The 21,725-nt window shown below is 43.7% G+C and overlaps 1 protein-coding gene across 1 annotated transcript in view; it reads right to left on the bottom strand.

The window, feature by feature from the left end:
• Positions 1 to 5,015: 5,015 nt before the first annotated feature.
• LOC140480418 (ubiquitin-conjugating enzyme E2 E2-like) overlaps positions 5,016 to 21,725 on the bottom strand; it is a 223,717-nt gene continuing 207,007 nt past the window's right edge. Inside the window, 1 exon segment of the mRNA XM_072575254.1 lies at positions 5,016 to 5,113. Within this exon segment, the coding sequence (XP_072431355.1) occupies positions 5,016 to 5,113 (98 nt within the window).

The raw sequence follows: 21,725 nt of genomic DNA on the forward strand, positions 1-21,725 counted from the left end.
TCTAACGCAATGAGGGGTACATCGACTTTCAAGAGATCAATTGTGTTCGGGGATTCTGTAGTCAGAGGTACAGATAGACGTTGCTGTGGCCAGCAGAGAAAAAGCAGAATGGTGTGTTCTTTCCCTGGTGCCAGGATCAAGGATGTCTCAGAGAGGGTGCAGAATGTTCTTACTGGGGAGAGGGGCCAGCAGGAGGTCATTGTCCACATTGGAACCAATGACATTGGAAGGGAAAACATTGGGACTCTGAAGGGAGATTGCAGAGAGTTAGGTAGAAATTTAAAAAGGAGGTCCTCAAGGGTAGTAATATCTGGATTACTCCCAGTGCTATGAGCAAGTGAGGGCAGGAATAGGAGGATAGAGCAGATGAATGCATGGCTGAGGAGCTGGTGTATGGGAGAAGGATTCACATTTTTGAATCATTGAAATCTCTTTAGGGGTAGAAGTGACCTGAACAAGAAGGACGGATTGCACCTAAATTGGAAGGGGACTAATATACTGGCAGGGAAATTTGCTAGAACTGCTTGGGAGGATTTAAACTAGTAAGGTGGGGGGTGGGACAAAGGGAGATAGTGAGGAAAGAGATCGATCTGAGACGGGTACAGCTGAGAACAGAAGTGAGTCAAACAGTCAGGGCAGGCAGGGACAAGATAGGACTAATAAATTAAACTGCATTTATTTCAATGCAAGGGGCCTAACAGGGAAGGCAGATGAACTCAGGGCATAGTTAGGAACATGGGACTGGGATATCATAGCAATTACGGAAACATGGCTCAGGGATGGGCAGGACTGGCAGCTTCCAGGATACAAATGCTACAGGAGGGATAGAAAGGGAGGCAAAAGAGGAGGGGAAGTGGCATTTTTGATAAGGGATAGCATTACAGCTGTACTAAGGGAGGATATTCCTGGAAATACATCGAGGGAAATTATTTGGGTGGAACTGAGAAATAAGAAAGGGATGATCATCTTATTGGGATTGTATTATAGACCCCCTAATAGTCAGAGAGAAATTGAGAAACAAACTTGTAAGGAGATCTCAGCTATCTGTAAGAATATTAGGGTGGTTATGGTAGGGGATTTTAACTTTCCAAACATAGACTGGGACTGCCATAGTGTTAAAAGTTTAGATGGAGAGAAATTTCTTAACTGTGTAGAAGACAATTTTCTGATTCAGTATGTGGATGTACCTACTAGAGAAGGTGCAAAACTTGACCTACTCTTGGGAAATAAGGCAGGGCAGGTCACTGAAGTGTCAGTGGGGGAGCATTTTGGGGCCAGCGACCATAATTCTATTCGTTTTAAAATAGTGATGGAAAAGGATAGACCAGATCTAAAAGTTGAAGTTCTAAATTGGAGAAAGGCCAATTTTGACGGTATTAGGCAAGAACTTTCGAAAGCTGATTGGAGGCAGATGTTCGCAGGTAAAGGGACGGCTGGAAAATGGGAAACCTTCAGAAATGAGATAACAAGAATCCAGAGAAAGTATATTCCTGTCAGGGTGAAAGGGAAGGCTGATAGGTATAGGGAATGCTGGATGACTAAAGAAATTGAGGGTTTGGTTAAGAAAAAGAAGGAAGCATATGTCAGGTACAGACAGGATAGATTGAGTGAATGCTTAGAAGAGTATAAAGGCAGTAGGAGTATACTTAAGAGGGAAATCAGGAGGGCAAAAAGGGGACATGAGATAGCTTTGGCAAATAGAATTAAGGAGAATCCAAAGGGTTTTTACAAATATATTAAGGACAAAAGGGTAACTAGGGAGAGAATAGGGCCCCTCAAAGATCAGCAAGGCAGCCTTTGTGTGGAGCCACAGAAAATGGGGGAGATATTAAATGAATATTTTGCATCAGTATTTACTGTGGAAAAGGATATGGAAGATATAGACTGTAGGGAAATAGATGGTGACATCTTGCAAAATGTCCAGATTACAGAGGAGGAAGTGCTGGATGTCTTGAATCAGTTAAAGGTGGATAATTCCCTAGGACCTGATCAGGTGTACCCGAGAACTCTGTGGGAAGCTAGAGAAGTGATTGCTGGGCCTCTTGCTGAGATATTTGTATCATCGATAGTCACAGGTGAAGTGCCGGAAGACTGGAGGTTGGCAAACGTGGTGCCACTGTTTAAGAAGGGTGGTAAGGACAAGCCAGGGAACTATAGACCTCGGTGGTGGGCAAGTTGTTGGAGGGAATCCTGAGGGACAGGATGTATTTGGAAAGGCAAGGACCGATTCGGGATAGTCAACATGGCTTTGTGCGTGGGAAATCATGTCTCACAAACTTGATTGAGTTTTTTGATGAAGTAACAAAGAAGATTGATGAGGGCAGAGCAGTAGATGTTATCTATATGGACTTCAGTAAGGCGTTCGACAAGGTCCCCCATGGGAGACTGATTAGCAAGGTTAGATCTCATGGAATACAGGGAGAATGAGCCATTTGGATACAAAACTGGCTCAAAGGTAGAAGATAGAGGGTGGTGGTGGAGGGTTGTTTTTCAGACTGGAGGCCTGTGACCAGTGGAGTGCCACAAGGATTGGTGCTGGGCCCTCTACTTTTTGTCATTTACATAAATGATTTGGATGTGAGCATAAGAGTTACAGTTAGTAAGTTTGCAGATGACACCAAAATTGGAGGTGTAGTGGACAGCGAAGAGGGTTACCTCAGATTATAACAGGATCTTGACCAGATGGGCCAATGGGCTGAGAAGTGGCAGATGGAGTTTAATTCAGCTAAATGTGAGGTGCTGCATTTTGGGAAAGCAAATCTTAGCAGGACTTGTACACTTAATGGTAAGGTCCTAGGGAGTGTTGCTGAACAAAGAGACCTTGGAGTGCAGGTTCATAGCTCCTTGAAAGTGGAGTCGCAGGTAAGTAAGATAGTGAAGAAGGCGTTTGGAATGCTTTCCTTTATTGGTCAGAGTATTGAGTACAGGAGTTGGGAGGTCATGTTGCAGTTGTACAGGACACTGGTTAGGCCACTGTTGGAATATTGCGTTCAATTCTGGTCTCCTTCCTATTGGAAAGATGTTGTGAAACTTGAAAGGGTTCAGAAAAGATTTACAAGGATGTTGCCATGGTTGGAGGATCTGAGCTAGAGGGAGAGGCTGAATAGGCTGGGGCTGTTTTCCCTGGAGCGTCGGAGGCTGAGGGGTGACCTTATAGAGGTTTACAAAATTATGAGGGGCATGGATAGGATAAATAGGCAAAGTATTTTCCCTGGGGTCGGTTGAGTCCAGAACTAGAGGGCATAGGTTTAGGGTGAGAGGGAAAGATATAAAAGAGACCTAAGGGGCAACTTTTTCACGCAGAGGGTGGTAGGTGTATGGAATGAGCTGCCAGAGGATGTGGTGGAGGCTGGTACAATTGCAACATTTAAGAGGCATTTGGATGGGTATATGAATAGGAAGGGTTTGGAGGGATATGGGCCGGGTGCTGGCAGGTGGGACTAGATTGGGTTGGGATATCTGGTCGGCATGGACGGGTTGGACCGAAGGGTCTGTTTCAATGCTGTACATCTCTATGACTCTATGACTCTATGAGCGATGCAAATCCTTGAATTACTGGATTTATTGAATTCCAGTTCAATATATTTGATGCAATTTGAATTCCTATCAGAGTTACTCATCTCAAACTAAAACCATTCCACTATCTTATATCAATCTCAGCAACTTGACTGAAATTAGATACAATATGCAACAGATTGAGCTGAACCTCCTATTGACATGACCCTTGTTCAAACCCACATAATGTTTCATCGAAGGACATAGCATCAGGGAAGGGTATCTAACCATTGACTTCCTGGTATGTAATTTTAACAAGCTTTCCAGAGGCTGTATTGCTAGTCTTCTGCCAACCAACCAGACAGTGGTCAAGAGCTTTGTCATCTTTATAAAGTTCCATCCCATTTCCTCCCCATGAAATTTGCACATCTTTCCTGTGGGAGGGCTCCTTTTTCGCACTGAACATCACAATGAGCAGAAGATCAGTTCTGAACTTATAAGGGTGGAATATTTCTGGCCATAGCTTGACTTTAAGCTCCCTTAACATTGTCCTTCATGAATTTTCTTTAAAGGCTTGATGTCACCTTTCAACTTTTTGCATTTGTGCAGGAAATTACATCCCATCAAAATGTATGAGGTTCCAGTAGTGGGTTGAATTCACTCTGAATAATGTAATGAACTTCAACCTGGGAACAAGGGCTTAATGGGATAGTTTGGTTAGGTGAAAATCATATATGAATTTACTTCAGTCAGCTTCTGGCCATAATGGAAGATGTAATCTGTGTTCCCTACTAATATTTGAAATGCATCATTTAAGATTTTTTAAAACTTTTTTGTTTCATGTGGTCTTGCTACACATTTGAAAACAGTCTAAATGTCACTTTTCTAAGTAAAGGGCATGTAAGGAAAATGTCAGCTACAATTCAGCCACAGAGCTGTTTTATTGAGTGCCTCAATAATAGAGTGAACATCAAACTGTTCCACATTCAAAGTTGCAGGTACCTTAAAATTCACAAGCATTTAAAAGTAGATATTCTGAAAAGTACACAATTTTATGTTGTTCTCCAGCATTTTGAGAAAAAATACTTGAGGGTAGTGGGAAGGACAGTCATTATTGTAATGACAGTGATTGTTAACTTAAGCTTATTACAAAGCTTTAAACAGGTAGTGTACACCTTTCATGATTGACTTTAGTACAAAAATCTCAGTTCTAAGCAATACCTACATGGCGAAATTAGATATAATCTATTATCGTTCAAGGATCAGATGAAAGATACACTTATACAAAGCTATGCAACAAAGCTCTCTACTTATTCAAGTTGAACATTCTTTGCATTGTAGAAATTCAAACCAACTCGTTGTAAAAACAACAGTCTCAAATCATTTCAAGTCATTAGGGAATGAAACGACATTTTTACACAAAGCTTCCTTTTTTTCCAAAAGAAAATAAAGCTAGGATTAGGGGTAGGGTGGGGTTGCACTTAGTGAATGTGCTTTCCCAGGTTTGACTGCAGCAATTCCTATGTGGCGTATCTCTTGGTCCACTGTCTGGCTATTCTGTCATCTTCTCCTCTGCTGGTCAGATACTGAGTAGCTATGCTTCCAACCAAAGGATCAGCTGCAATGTAAAGAATATTGGTAAATATTTATGAATTTTATTATTAAAATTCATAATTCAAGCTTTTACATAATTGTTGAATCTCAAGTGACTTCACGACCAAAACTGAATTAATGTTATTTTTGGATATTTATTTATTCTTGGTATCCAGCATCCTTTAATAGTTTTAAACTCTTCATATTATTTAGGGCTTTGGAAGAGTCTTGGTTTCTGAAGCTTATTATTACTAAAATTGCACTTTAGAAATGTGAATTTTTCTCGACTATGCACAAAATCATAACGTTTAAATTGCCAAATATCAATTAGTGATAAGTTAAAAGGGTATGTCTTCTTAGTGATAGAATAGTTAGTTTAAAAAGAGCAATAGCTAAAGTATGTACACTTTTAAAAGAATAGAATGAACAAGAAGTAGTAAGAAGTGGATGATACTAAAGTAAAGTCAGTAGAAGAAAAGCTAAGATGATTGATAAGAAATTTAGATGAATCCAGATGACTCAATGGATAAGATGATTGTTTAATTTGCAACTGCTATGCTAAGCCAGAAAATTCCAAGCTTCATCCTTGATCTATGCTGAGTAACTTAATTCAACTGATTGTGAAAATGGTTCCTATTGCTTATGAGCCAGAGGGAGGAGATATCAGTCAGCATACCCATTTCTGATAGAACTCTTGTGGCATACTAGGTTAGAAGGCCTAGGTTTAAGTGCTTCAGAGATGTGTCATAATACATCTGAATAGGTTGATCCAGTCATGACTGTTATTCAGTGACTCCTGCAAGTACAAACTTGGCAGTGATGTTCTGAAGTTTGACTTAGAGTCATAGAGATGTAGGTCTGTGAAAACTCACTGAAAAGATATATTGTGGATATGAATTAACAAAATTCTGAAGCATCCATTTGCCAAGAACCTGTGCCCTCAGGAAAATAAGTTCCAAAACTAGAGCCAATTAAACTAAAAGGTTTGCAGACAACGAGAAAGATTGAAACATTTTGATATTTAGCGAGTGATACAAATAACTTGTTAAAGATAGGATACTCTTTGATGCCCAATGCCCCGGAAGGACTTCAGTGCCATAATGACTTACCCTTAACAAGGCAGTCCCAGAGTAATAACTCACTCACTCTGGGTGGCTTTCAGGAGATGAGGGTCAGACTTCTGTTCCCTCAGTGGGAAGAAATTCCACCTCCGAGAACTACCGGCCTTCGTTAGTACCTGTTTTCATGAAGTTATTTAAAAAGCTAACTTCTAAATTTTGCCCACTTGCTCTCACAAATCATTTTATTATTTAAGCTACATACCACTTAGGTCAATTACAAGATTATTAAGGGTCAAAGTATTTTTTTTCTTTTCGATGGCTGTCTCTGAGATTTGCACGGTGTTACTTTTTGGTTTTCAAAGGGTCCTTAGGTCTTAAGATATAAACTGGAAACCATACTGTTCTCAAGGTAGGAAGTTGTAAACCTGCTCTAAACCTCTAAAGGGTATTAAAGAAGCAAGAAACTGTGATGGGCAGGCAGCCAAGAATCCAACAGCAATTAAACAGGTTTTCTTCCTTCGCCTACCCACTCTGCATATACACCCACCCTGTTGTTAGCCTCCAATAGCTGGTATTAAATCAAACTTGAGACTTGGAGGGTGGCCTTTCTAGGCCAATTGGATGCCCAACCTTCTCCACATTTTTTTTAAAAAAGCATATACATTGACAATTAAAACAATCTTGGATACAAATAGACAGTTCTATGCATTTCAAAAAAAAAGGAACAGGTAAGAATAGACTTCACCATAATAGTTTTTCTTTCTCTACCACAGATCCCTTCCTCTTTAAACTTTACTCCCAAACCAACTTATTGGACAAACTTAGAAAGAAAACTGTTTAACTTGTTTCTTTTTTGCTTGTTGTTGTTCCAACAGTCGTTTCTGAACTGAGTTTTAGGAGGAGGTTGGGTGGTTGTTTTTGACTGGTGTAGACTCAGTTGACCAAAGGGCCTTTTTCTGTGCTATAGACCTTTACGAATTTCTGAACTTTTAGGAAGAGAATAAAAATATTATTCTGAAAGATGTTTTGACATCATAGGTATAAGTGAGTAAAATAAGCTGCAAATGTGAGAGGGAGCAATTTGTGCTCCGTTTTGCCCTGAGACAGACAGACAGACAGACAGATAGACAGATAGACACACTCTCTCAATCCTATTTTTGCAATGGTACTGTTTCAACTCCACCAATTCTCTAATCAGAGCTCTTGACTCTGAAGGAGCAGCGAGATTATGGGAGAGGAGGCCTGTGATTGGAGCAGTAGCTCCTCAGATTCTGTCTCTACGATATGTTTGCTGCTGGTTTTTCTTCAAAAATGAGTGTCGTTTTTCTGCACTTACCCATTCCAGTCATCATAGATTTTTTAGGGAGGAGGGAAACCATATTCCTGGGAATACAGAAATAGGAGGACAAGAAATTCAAGAAAGAGTACTCCTGTCTTTACACATTTGAGGACTATAGAAGGTACTTCAAAGCAGATTTTGAATGCTCATTCAAATAGTTAATTGGCTAATTATCAAGGAATCAAGAGTAGGATAAATGGATCTCTTTCAGGATGGTAAACTGTGAAGTTCCACAGGGGTCACTGCTGAGGTCTCAAGTATTTATCATCAATATTAATAACCTGGATGAATGGATTTACTGTATTGGAGCCAAACCTGTTCATCATAAGTTGGAAAAGAAGTTATTGGGGGGGACACAGTGAGATTAAATAAATGGGCAATAATTTGGCAGATGGAGTATAACATGAGAGAGTGTGAGTTGTCCACTTTGGCAGGAAGAATTACAAAGCTGAATATTACTTAAATGGTAAGGAACAGAAAAATGCTGTGTTACATAGGTTGGGTGCCCACAAGACCATAGGATTTAGGAGCAGAAGTAGGCCATTTTACCCATTGAGTTTGCTTCATTATCTGATAATCCTCAACTGCACTTTTCTCCTTTTTCCCCATTTCTTCTTCTGAGGGAGTCGAGAACAATGAGGGAGGAGTTTCAAAATAAGGAATTTCCCATTTAAGATGGAACTGAGAAAATTATTTTCTTAGGTAATTAATCTTTGGAATTCTCTTCCACAAACAGTAGTGGAGACTGGAGTCATTGAAGGTATTTAGAGTCATAGACTCATAGAGATGTACAGCATGGAAACAGACCCTTAGGTCCAACTTGTCCATGCTGACCAGATATCCCAACCTAATCTAGTCCCATTTGCCAGCATTTGGACCACATACCTCCAAACCCTTCCTATTCATATACCCATCCAGATGCCTTTTAAATGTTGCAATTGTACCAGCCTTCATCACTTCCTCTGGCAGCTCATTCCATACATGCACCACTCTCTGTGTGAAAACATTGCCCCTTAGGTCCCTTTTGTATCTTTCCCTTCTCACCATAAACCTCTGCCTTCTAGTCCTAGACTCTCCCATCCCAGGGAAAATACTTTGTCTATTTACCCGATCCATGCCCCTCATGATTTTATAAACATCTATAAGGTCACCCCTCAGCCTCTGATGCTCCAGGAAAACCAGCCACAGTCTATCCCTATAGCTCAAATCCACCAGCACTGGCAACATCCTTGTAAACCTTTTCTGAACCCTTTCAAGTTTCATAGGAAGGAGACCAGAACTGCACGCAATATTCCAAAAGTGGCCTAACCAACATGCTGTACAGCAGCAAAATGACCTCCCAACTTCTATACTCAATACTCTGACCAATACAGGAAAGCATGCCATATGCCTTCTTCACTATTCTATCTAAATGTGACTCTACTTTCAAGTAGCTATGAACCTGCACTCCAAGGTCTCTTTGTTCAGCAACACTCCCTAGGACCTTACCATTAAATATATAGGTCCTGCTATGATTTGTTTTCCCAAAATGCAGCACCTCACATTTATCTGAATTAAACTCCATCTGCCACTCCTCAGCCCACTGGCCTATCACTGGCCAAGATCCTGTAGTAATCTGAGGTAACCTTCTTCGCAGTCCATTACACCTCCAATTTCCTATTTTCCAGCCGTCCCTTTACCTGCAAGCATCTTTTGAAAGTTCTTGCCTAATACCATCAAAATTAGCCTTCCTCCAATTTAGAACTTCAACTTTTAGATCTGGTCTATCCTTTTCCATCACTATTTTAAAGCTAATAGAATTATGATCGCTGACCCCAAAGTGCTCCCCTACTGACACCTCAGACTGCCTTATTTCCATAGAGTAGGTCAAGTTTTGCACCTTCTCTAGTAGGTATATCTATACACTGAATCAGAAAATTGTCTTGTACACACTTTAACAAATTCCTTTCCATCTAAACACTTAACATGATGGCAGTCCCAGTCTATGTTTGGAAAGTTAAAATCTCCTACCATAACCATCCTGTTATTCTTCCAGATAACTGAAATCTCCTTACAAATTTGTTTCTCAATTCCTTGCTGACTATTAGGGGATCTATAGTACAATGCCAATAAGGTGATCATCCCTTTCTCATTTCTCAGTTCCACCCAAATAACTTCCCTAGATGTATTACCAGAAATATCCTTCCTAAGTACAGCTGCAACACTATCCCTTATCAAAACTCCACTCCCCTTCCTCTCTTGCCTCCCTTTCTATCCTTCCTGTAGCATTTGTATCCTGGAACATTAAGCTGCCACTCCTGCCCATCCCTGAGCCATGTTTCTGCAATTGCTATGATATCCCAGTCTCATGCTCTTTGCCATGCCCTAAGTTCATCTGCCTTCCCTGTTAGGCTTCTTGCATTGAAGTAAATGCAGTTTAATTTAAGTCCTACCCTGTTCTCTGTTTTGTCCCTGCCTGCCTTGACTGTTTGACTCGTTCCTTTTCTCAACAGTACCAGTTTCAGATTGATCTTTTTCTTCACTATCTCGCTGGGTCCCATCCCCCCACCTTGTGAGTTTAAATCCTCCCGAGCAGCTTTGGCAAATCTCCCTGCCAGCATATTATAATTCAGATGCAATCCATCCATCTTGTACAGGTCACTTCTACCCCTCATTACATTAGAGAACATTACATTATGTTATCTTGATAACATAAACTTGGATGTTCCTGCTACCTTTCCCTCAGAGTCCATCACCCCCTATATTTTCCAAACCAGTATACTTGTTTGAAATGGGGACAGCCATAGAAGACTCCTGCACTACTTGCCTACCTCTCCTACCTTTTGAAGCTCAGATTTCGCAAAGAACTCAAGATTTATGAAGGACAGACATGAAAGTTAAGGTAGTCATTTAAACCAAGATCTAGTTGGTTTGTTCCTTCTCCTAATTCTTTCAGTCTTATGATTTTAGAGCATAGACTTAAGATAATAGTAGGATCTAGGGCAGACAGCTTGAATGTGAATAAATTGGAGAATGATATCTAGTGTCTATACATGTGCAGTATAACATTAAAATCTGGAAATTGCTGTTGGATTTACATTAAACTGGTACCCAGATGATGTTAACACTAATGAAACATGTGAAATTGTGGACTGCATGTGGAGAGGATGTTGAATGTTTGGCAATTGGACCCTTGAGTCAGACGATTTTGAATTCACTTGCCAACCAATCAATACCCTCTTCTCTGCAATATGAATTGTTCCCTTTAAGATTTAGCATTCTTTCAATTCTGTCCTGTTGAAGTGCAAAACAAAACTGCAATAGAATGTAATTTTTTTTTCCCAGCAATACTGAAATTTGAAATTTGTAGTGCGCCCTCCTGACCCCATGCTATTTTTGTGTGTTATTTTAGCAGCTTGGGAAGACCTTGGATTATGACACTGTATACATAATTTTTGAGTTTCCCACTTCCCATAATGGGACCTATGTTTTGAAAACCCTAAATAAAATCCAGCTTGTTCATGACCACTGAAGGAAGCCTGCTGAGGATTTGGTAACGTTCTGACAAAAAACTGTTAATTGTTTTGGGAAGTGCAAATATCATTATTATATGCTATACTGTAATGCAGGCACGCACTATCTGCAATGATTCTTCAAAGGGATCTACCCTGAAAAGATACATGACATTCATCAGCATTGATTAAGTGTTCAGTTGTATTAAATTACTCTTGGTATTGACAAAAATGTTCTTACACATTCAAAACTGAAGGAAGCACTGCTTTGGACCTGTAATTTAATGATCTAAACTGATACAAATATCCAGAGCTCACTTAAATTGGGAAAAAAAACCTTCATCAGCTTTAAAGTTAAAAATCACACCATACCACGTTGTAGTCCAACAGGTTTGTTTGGAATCACTAGCTTTTGAAGCGCTGCTTCTTCCTCAGGTCATTGTGATAACCTGGTGTTGTGTGATTTTTAACTTTGTCCCCCCCATTCTAATACCGGTCCCTCCAATCCATCAGCTTTCATTCAGAGAGAGAGAGAAAAATACAAACACTTTTTTCTAGACTGCTTTGATTGAAATTATATCTGGTGTACCTTGGAAAATAAGGCCATTTTTAAAATTGCATTTTCAATAGAATGTGGAGATCGGCGGGTTAGAAGACCCACATCAGTTCTCCACAGCAATTCAGCATCCAACATTGCTTAAAGGTCCTATCAAATTGCCAGTGCCACCTTAGTTTACTTATTTCACCATTATGCCCCCTCAGACTCACTATGCCACTCCATACCCCCATTTATCCTCCAGAGCCATTCCTTCAAAATGCACCATGTACAGTGCTAGGAACTATGCAATATAAATGATAATTATTTAAAAGTTTTAGGAAAAAGACTTTGGCAATCCAAATACATTATTATTAATACTAGAAACATGAATAAAGCCAGTGTAATAACTATCATTTTCAAGAGCCTATTAGCTTTGCAAACAAACAAGAAACCGCTTCAAAGGCATATTCCATATTCTGTTTTTGCTACCCCTTTGAGTTTCCATTGTTCTTGGATTAATCTAACACCTGCTGATCTGAAAGATTTAACAGTTTTTGAAATCCAGCCAAACATTTATATAAAGTTCCTACCTACATTATCTCAAATTGACAGATTGGAAATAGTGTTCAATTTCCATCACAAAACAGAGTTCTGTCAATCAGTGGTGAGGAGGAGTGTAGAGAGTTTTTTTTAACTTACTAAAGCATGATTTTTAAAAAGTAGTTAGAGTTGTCAGCTGACTTAAATCACAGCACAAATCTTGACAGCACTGATCAACAGGACTTTTGAAATTACATTTTAGTAAATAATGGCACTGTTGACAAATTAATAGTTGCTGTAATGTTTGACAACAATTGCACAATACTTGTCAATGTAGGGTGATTTTCAAACAGAATAGGAAGAAAGAGAAGGAATATTTAAAAGAAGAAAAAGAGGCAGGAGTGAGAAAGTATTGTAAAAGAGGAAAGTGAGAGGCAAGAGAAAAGACAGGTACAATAATTCAATTAAAAATGCCAACATATGCCAACGGCAGGCAGCAAGAAGGTAATTCTTGATTAGCCATGTCATGGGAATCAAGGTTGGAACCTTTACCATTATTATCTGTAGCTCTAATCTATGACTTGTATCTGTAACATTGATTTGCTAAGTTTAAAAAGTTCCAATTCTGCCTTTCCTGTGAGATTGAGTTGAACATCTGTGATCATTGAGAGCTGGGGTTTAATTGAGGTGGACATGAGGAGTTTGGGGATTGGGAAAATCAGGCAAGAATATCCACATCATATTTCCAGCATCAGGAAAACCATTTCTAATTAAGATAAGGGCCAAATGGAACCAATGTGGGAGCTACTTAATACCAGTCATCGCTGAGCCCACTGGAATTTAGCAGTGGTTCTTGAATTTAACGGGAATTACATGACTATCCTTTGTATTGCATTGATGGCTCAAGAAATGCTGTTGGGTTTCTCTGTGGCCTTGTGGGATGAGAAGTCACTTTGTTCAGTGGCATATGTTGTCTTACTGATGGACCCAGCATTGGGGAAGAAGTAGTGCTGACAGCACTTGCCCTTGCCTCTGATGTATTTCATCCAACCCCTCCTGTGAAACCTGTCCCATGACTTCCAACCTACCCCACTCAAGTATGTCCAGGAATCCAGCAATGATCCCACGACAAACCTCTGGAACACTATGGAAGTGGGCCATTTCTGCTTTTTCAAATTTCCTGAGGGTGAGGAAGAACATGGGCCTCTGAATTGGCCTGCATCGGTTGTGAAGCCAACTAATAAATCGGCAGACTTATTAAAAACCCATTTCCCACATTTTCCAGAAGGGAGAAACCAATGTTTAGAACCAGTCTCAATCCGACAGATTCAGATTATGTGCCCGTGGCAAGTAATGGAGGTAGAAAGTATTTAAAAAGGTAAGAAAAATGTTTTTAACATTTAAAAGTTTTAACAATTTGAAGTAAAATTCGCAGCAGGCCATCACAGATCTGACGAGGATTAAGAATTTTGCAGCAGTCCATCACAGATCTGACGAGGATTAAGAATTTTTTTTAGTTCAAGGTGTTTTCACCCTCTTGGCATTGCCTGGTCCTCAGAACATTAGGACATGGTTTTTGGAAGTCCACTTAAGTACTAAAAAGGCTGTATCCTCAGAAATTGAGACTATTAGAAATGTGGAGAAAAAGCAGTCAGGTATCAGGAGGCCAGAAGAGAGGGAGAGAGCACGAAAGATACACTAGCCTGAGAATAGGATATATAGGTATAGGTGATGAAACCTGTAGATGACTGCGTTCCAGCACAGAAGAAAACTGCAACTCACTAGACAGCTGATCATTGACATCTGTACATTGTCATTGTGGATTTCTGCACCAACTCATAATTTGCTCACAGTGTACCAGACTGGTACAGTATTTGGTGACAGATTCCTCCCTTTATTAATGCTTAATTAACACGTTAGGATCTCCATTATTGGGACAATGTAGGTTCAGAGGATACTGGTCTTACAATACTCTCCTACAAATTTTTGTGCCTTTGTGGTGGGCTGCTGTGCTCTCCACAGAATGGATCCCCCCACAGAAAATTGTGGACCTTAAGGATGGTGAGCTCATCAAGTAAGAGAGGAGGAGAAGCAGGAGGAAGAGATGGAGGAGGAGGACCTGGGGACAGACAGAATTGACCCTCTACACCATGGTTGCCTGGTTTCTGGCTTCCTGTTGCATCTTGGGTTCTTGTCATGCAGTGATAAGCTTTGGCACAAAATCTCTTCCTCAGGACAACCAGCAGCTTCAGTAGTGGCTGACTTGGGTTTCTGAAACCTGCTGCTGTTTCTGCTTGACAACAGATTTAATTAGATATGAAACTTAGTTCCATACCAATTAAGAACTCATGCTCCCGAAGATCCAAACTCAGTCAGTTTTTTAATGGAACGAGAATCAGAACCATATGCAGTTCATGTTTCCCATCTCCGTTATTTCTAGAATCATGGAAATATTTTAGCACAGAAGGAGCTTAATTCTACCCCGTGTGTCAGTGTTGGCTCTCTGTAAGAGTAATTCACCTTGTGCCACTCTCCCAACTTTTTCCCATAACCCTGCACATTTTTTTGCTCAGATAATGGTTTTGAAAGCCATGATTGAATCAGCCACCACCAGCTCAGGCAATGCATTCCAGATCTTAAGCACATACACTTTGCTATTGTTTCTTTTGTCAATCACTGAAATTGGTGTTCTGTGGCACTCAATTCTTCCATCAATAAGAGCAGTCTGTTCTTATCTGTCTGTTTCCTCTGAATGTTGTCCAATTCATTCATGATTTTGAAGATCTCTGTTATATCTCCTTTCAACTTTCACTACTTCAAGCAAAATAGCTCCAGCCGTTCCAATGTATTTTTGCAACTGAAGTTTCTAATTTCTGGAATATTTATTTTTTGTCTTCTCTGTACCCTCTCAAATGCCTTCATATTGTTTTCAAGATAAGGTGCTGATGGATTTTTGACAAAATTTGGCAATTGCAAACATGTTGGAAGCCTGAAGAAAAGTTAGAGGGAGCAAACAACCCAAGTTGCTCTAAAACGGAAGGCTGAACCTCAGAAAACTTTGAAGAAATTTTAATGCAACATGAAAGTAAGTTCCCAAGCGACTTCTTATTATCAGCCAGTCTCTTGGTTATATGGTTTTAAAGTCTTGAGATAGTTTCACTATTTTGAACTTTTGTTTTCCAATGAAATTATTCAGTATTTCCAGAATGCACATGACACTGTATGTTTGCAATTCCCTGGGGACAGCAAGATATTTATATTTGTTCGTTTCTCATTCTGAGGAACTTGTGTGTGTGACTAACATTGATTATCTTAGTCACTCATCAACCAGTTTCCTGCAAATAATCATACTTGATCATGCTGTGAATTTGGAAGCATTTGATGTAATAATCCAGAAGTTAATTTCTTTATTTTGGTTGTATCGGCTTAAACATAATCAGAAACTGATGATACTGAAATTGGCCAGTGCTGTATTGTCTTTTGTGTTGTGTGCAGATTGAGGAAACACATTATGGACACATTTTCTTTAAAAGAGCAATGGAAAAGGCACAGTGTGTTCACTAGCCTGTTAGACAGGATATTGAAGAAGTTGAGAGCTGTTTTATGAGAACTAAGAAGATAAGGAGTAATCAAGACAGTAAGGGATGGCTGAAAAATGTTTTTAAGATCATTAGCGGATATGACAAGACAAATAATAGCTGTAGATTTCACTGGCCAACGGGACAACAATGAGACCATGGACATCTAAATAACCACCAGAATTAAGAAGAGATTAGAAAAAAACAGCAGATGGTTATGAATTGGAATTCCCTCCTATAAAATGCCAACATTCCTTTAAAAGTGATGCAGATAATTACTGAATAAGGAGGACTTTAAAAATGTCTGAACAACAGACAGGAAGAGTGTGATCTGATTAGGTAGATTATGTAAAGGAAAACATTGCAGAATTATTTGCCAAATTGGCCTCTTCTGTACATACTTTATGATTTTATGAAGCACATGGGTCAATAATTATAATGGGAATTATTTATTTTTTGTCATAAAGATGAGGTGGGTTAAAGTGAGAACTGTTTGATTTCAACAAAGCCCTGCTTATGCATGTATTCAATAAGACATTGCTTCTTTCCTGAGGAGCAGATGGTTTGGATAGGTGGTTATATTTTGAAAAAAGGAAGCATGAACACCTCACATGGCTACTGTGCAGACTTGGCTGCATTTGCAACAATGGTTATATAATTCAGCAATGCTTGAGCTGTATTTTGGATTATCAATTGCAATGCCTAAAAATGTACTTCAACATTGACTGTCATGCACTCCCCACAATTCTCTCCCCACCCTGGACTTCCCAGGGCTAATCCAGAAGCCTGCACAACCCCAGACTTAACGGGGCACTTTAGCATGGCCAACCCACCTAACCTGCACAAGTTTAGACTGTGGGAGGAAACCCACACAGACACTGGGAGAACATGCAAGCTCCATCTTCATACAGAGTCGCCTGAGGCTTGAATCGAACTGGGTCCCTGGTGCTGTGAAGAGGCAGTGCTAACCACTGAGCCACTGGTGCATGCAGCTGAAGATGATTAGACCTAGGACACTACCCTGAGGAACTGCTGTTCTGTAGTTATTGTATAAGGAATGCTCTGCTCTCAGATCAAAGCCATTTTCTGCAATTTAAATTTGGGGCCCTTTTGTGGCACAGTGGCAGTGTCTCTATACCTGGAGAGAGACCTGGGTTCAAGTTCCACCTGCTCCAGAGGGACATAATAATATCTTTGAACAAGTTCATTACAAAAATAGATTAAATGAAGAAACTGGAGGACTTCCTGCAGATATACCTGGTGGTTGAGCTGAATGATCAGCTTCCTTTATACGAGACATGATGCTAGTCAACAGAGAGTTTTCACCTCGATTCCCTTTTACTCATTTTGCTAGATTCCTTGAAGTCATAGTTGGTCACTTACTGCCTTGATATTGCATGCAATCACTCTCACCTCATCCCTGGTGTTCAACTCTTTTATCCATATTTCAACCATAGCTGTAATGAAGCCAGAGCTGAATAGTTCTGTCAGAACACAAACTGAGCTTCATTCAGCAGGTTATTGTTGAGTTTGCTTTATAGAATATAATAGAATTGAATAGCCTTTATTGTGACATATACTCAGTGACTACAGTGAAAACTTTTCTTATATCAGCAATTACAGTACCAATGTAGATGCAAAAGTACTTCGACGCAGCTTCTTTTGTTAGATTTTAGACAATACAGAAATAAATTGTCCAGCATTACAGAAAGAAATTCAGTACAGCAGACCATGTTGGCATTCAGCTTCTAGTCTGCAGAGCCATGGCTCCACTCCACGCCGGTGACACGCCACACTGGAAGGCCACTGTGGGACGCTGGGAGGCTCCATGGAAGGAGGCCCACTACAGGAGGCCAAAAGGTCACCACACCGGGAGGTCACCATATCGTGCAGGAAGCCCATTCGGGAGGAGATTGCAATGACACACCAGGAGGTCTACATGGCAATGCTGGGAGGACACTGGAGGAGGCTGGGAGGTTGCTATGCCAAGCTGGGATACAGAAGGCTGCTGCGCCAGGCTGGGATAATGCTAAGGGGAGGCCGCTGTGCCAGGTCAGGATGATGCTATGGGAGGCCGCTCTGTTCAGGCTGTGATGATGCTATGGGAGGCCGCTGCGCCAAGTCGGGATGATGCTATGGGAGGCCGCTGCGCCAGACTGGGATGATGCTATGGGAGGCTGCTGCACCAGGCTGGGATGATACTATGGGAGGCCACTGTGCCAGGGTGGGATCATGCTATAGGAGGCTCCTGTGTCAGGCTGGGATGATGCTATAGGAGGCTCCTGTGTCAGGCTGGGATGATGTTATGGGAGGCTGCTGCAACAGGCTGAGATGATATTATGGGAGGCCGCTGTGCCAGGGTGGGATGATGCTATAGGAGGCCGCTGCATCAGGCTGGGATGATGCTATGGGAGGCTGCTGTGACAGGCTGGAATGATGCTTTGGGAGGCTGCTGTGCCAGGCTGGAATGATGCTATGGGAGGCTGCTGTGTCAGGCTGGGATGATGCTATGGGAGGCCGCTGTGTCAGGCTGGAATGATGCTGTAGGAGGCTCCTGTGTCAGGCTGGGATGATGCTATGGGACGCTGCTGTGTCAGGCTGGAATGATGCTGCAGAGGGCTCCAGTGTCAGGCTGGGATGATACTATGGGAGGCCGCTGAGCCAGGCTGGGATGATCCTATGAGAGGCCGCTGGACCAGGCCAGGAAGCCACTATGGGAGGCTGCTGCGCCAGGCTGGAATGATGCTATAGGAGGCCGCTGCGCCAGGCTGGGATGATGCTATGGGAGGCCGCTACGCCAGATCTGAATGATGCTATGGGTGGTTCTGTGCCAGGTCTGGATGATGCTATGGGAGACTCCTGTGTCAGGTTGGGATGATGCTGTGGGAGGCCGCTGTGCCAGGTCAGGATGATGCTATTGGAGGCCACTGAGCCAGGCTGGGATGATGCTATTGGAGGCCGCTGCGTCAGGCCCGGATGATGCAATGGGAGGCTGCTGTGACAGGTCTGGATGTTGCTATGGGAGGCCACTGCTCCAGGCTGGGATGATGCTGAGAGAGGCTGCTGCGCTAGGTCAGCATGATGCTATGGCAGGCTGCAGCGCCATGCTGGGATGGTGGTATGAGAGGCCACTGTGCCAAGCTGGGATGATGCTCTGGGAGGCCACTGCGCCAGCCTGGGATGGTGTGATGGGAGGCTGCTGCACCAGGCTGGGATGATGCTATGGGAGGCCGCTGCACCAGGCTGGGATGATGTGATGGGAGGCTCCTGTGTCAGGACAAGATGATGCTATGGGAGGCCACTGCTTCAGACCGGGATGATGCTGAGGGAGGCTGCTGTGCCAGGTCTGGATGACGCTATGGGAGACTCCTGTGTCAGGTTGGGATGATGCTATGGGAGGCCGTTGCGCCAGGCTGGGATGACGCTATTGGAGGCCGCTGAGCCAGGCTGGGATGATGCTATGGGAGGCTGCTTTGCCAGGCTGGGATGATCCTATGGGAGGCCGCTGCACCAGGCCAGGAAGCCGCTATGGGATGCTGCCGCACCAGGCTGGGATGATGCTATTGGAGGCCGCTACACCAGGCTGGAATGATGCTATAGGAGGCTGCTGCACCAGGCTGGGATGACGCTATTGGAGGCCGCTGAGCCAGGCTGGGATGATGCTATGGGAGGCCGCTACGCTAGATCTGAATGATGCTATGGGAGGCTGCTGTGCCAGGTCTGGATGATGCTATGGGAGACTCCTGTGTCAGGTTGGGATGATGCTATGAGAGGCCGCTGCGCCAGGCTGGGATGACGCTATTGGAGGCCACTGAGCCAGGCTGGGATGATGCTATGGGAGGCCACTGCGTCAGGCCCGGATGATGCAATGGGTGGCTGCTGTGACAGGTCTGGATGTTGCTATGGGAGGACACTGCATCAGACCGGGATGATGCTGAGAGAGGCTGCTGCGCTAGGTCAGCATGATGCTATGGGAGGCTGCAGCACCATGCTGGGATGGTGGTATGGGAGGCCACTGTGCCAAGCTGGGATGATGCTATGGGAGGCCACTGCGCCAGGCTGGGATGATGTGATGGGAGACTGCTGCACCAGGCTGGGATGATGCTATGGGAGGCCACTGCGCCAGGTCAGGATGCTGCTATGGGAGGCTCCTGCGTCAGGACAAGATGATGCTATGGGAGGACACTGCTTCAGACCGGGATGATGCTGAGAGAGGCTGCTGTGCTAGGTCAGCATGATGCTACGGGAGGCTGCAGCGCCATGCTGGGATAGTGGTATGGGAGGCCACTGTGCCAAGCTGGAATGATGCTATGGAAGGCCACTGCGCCCGGCTGGGATGATGCTATGGAAGGCTGCTGCGCCAGGCTGGGATGATGCTATGGGTGGCTGCTGCGCCAGGCTTTGATAATACTATGGGAGGCTCCTGTGCCAGGCTGGGATGATGCTATGGGAGGCTCCTGTGTCAGGTTGGAATGATGCTATGGGAGGCTCCTGTGTCAGGCTGGGATGATGCTATGGGAGGCCACTGTGTCAGGCTGAGATGATGCTATGGAAGGCTGCTGTGCCAGGCTGGGATGATGCTATGGGAGGCTCCTATGTCAGGTTGGGATGATGCTATGGGTGGCCTCTGAGCCACGCTGGGATGATGCTATGGGAGGCTGCTGCGCTAGGCTGGGGTGATGCTAAGGGAGGCTGCTACGCTAGGTTGGAATGATGCTATGGGAGGCTGCTGCACCAGGCTGGGGTGAGGCTATGGGAGGTCTGCTGAGCCAGGCTGGGATGATGGGTGGGTCCTGTATCAGGTCAGGATGATGCTATGATTAGCCGCTGAGTCAGGCTGGGATGATGCTATGGGAAGCCGCTGTGCCAGGTTGGGATGATGGTATGGGAAGCAGCTGTGCCAGGCTGAGATGATGCTATGAGAGGCTGCTCTGACAGGCTGGGATGATGCTACGGGAAGCCGATGTGCCAGTGTGAGATGATGCTATGAGAGGCTGCTCTGACAGGCTGGGATGATGCTATGTGAGGCTGCTGTGCCTGGCTGGGATTATACTATAGGACGCCACTGCGCCAGGTCTGAATAATGCTATGGGAGGCCGCTGCACCAGGCCGGGATCATGCTGTGGGAGGCTGCTGCGCGAGGTCAGGATGATGCTATGGGAGGCCACTGTGCCAGGTTGGGATGATGCTATGGGAGGCTGCTGCGCCAAGTCAGGATGGTGCTATGGGAGGCTGCTGCGTCAAGTCAGGATGGTGCTATGGGAGGCTGCTGTGACAGGCTGGGATGATGCTATGGGAGGCTGCTGCGCCAGGTCAGCATGATGCTATGGGAGGCCACTGTGCCAGGTTGGGATGATGCTATGGGAGGCTGCTGCGCCAGGTCAGCATGATGCTATGGGAGGCCACTGTGCCAGGTCAGGATGGTGCTATGGGAGGCTGCTGCGTCAAGTCAGGATGGTGCTATGGGAGGCTGCTGTGACAGGCTGGGATGATACTATGGGAGGCTGCTGCACCAGGTCTGGATGATGTTATGGGAGGCCGCAGCACAAGGCCGGGATCATGCTATGGGTGGCCGCTGTGTCAGGCTGGGATGTTGCTATGGGAGGCTGCTGCACCAGGCTGGGTGATGTTATGGGAAGCCGCTGCGCCAGGCTGGGATGATGTTATGGAAGGCCGCTGTGCCAGGTTGGGATGATGCAATAGGAGTCCGCTGCGTCAGGCCAGGATGATACTATTGGAGGCCACTGTGCCAGGCTGGGATGATGCTATGGAGGCTGCTATGCCAGACCCAGATGATGGTATAGGAGGCTGCTGTGCCAGGCTGGGAGGATGCTATGGGAGGCACCTGTGTCAGGTTGGGATAATGCTATGGGAGGCTGCTGTGCCAGGCTGGGATGATGCTATGGAAGGCAGCTGTGTCATGTTGGGATGATGCTATGGGAGGCTGCTGTGACAGGTTTGGATGATGCTATGGGAGACTCCTGTGCCAGCCTGGGATGGTGCTATGGGAGGCCGCTGTACCAGGTCTGGATGATGTTATGGTAGGCCGCTGCACAAGGCTGGGGTTATGCTAAGGGAGGCTGCTGAGCC

This window comes from Chiloscyllium punctatum, chromosome 8 (assembly GCF_047496795.1).
Source record: "Chiloscyllium punctatum isolate Juve2018m chromosome 8, sChiPun1.3, whole genome shotgun sequence".
Classification (NCBI taxonomy): domain Eukaryota; kingdom Metazoa; phylum Chordata; class Chondrichthyes; order Orectolobiformes; family Hemiscylliidae; genus Chiloscyllium; species Chiloscyllium punctatum.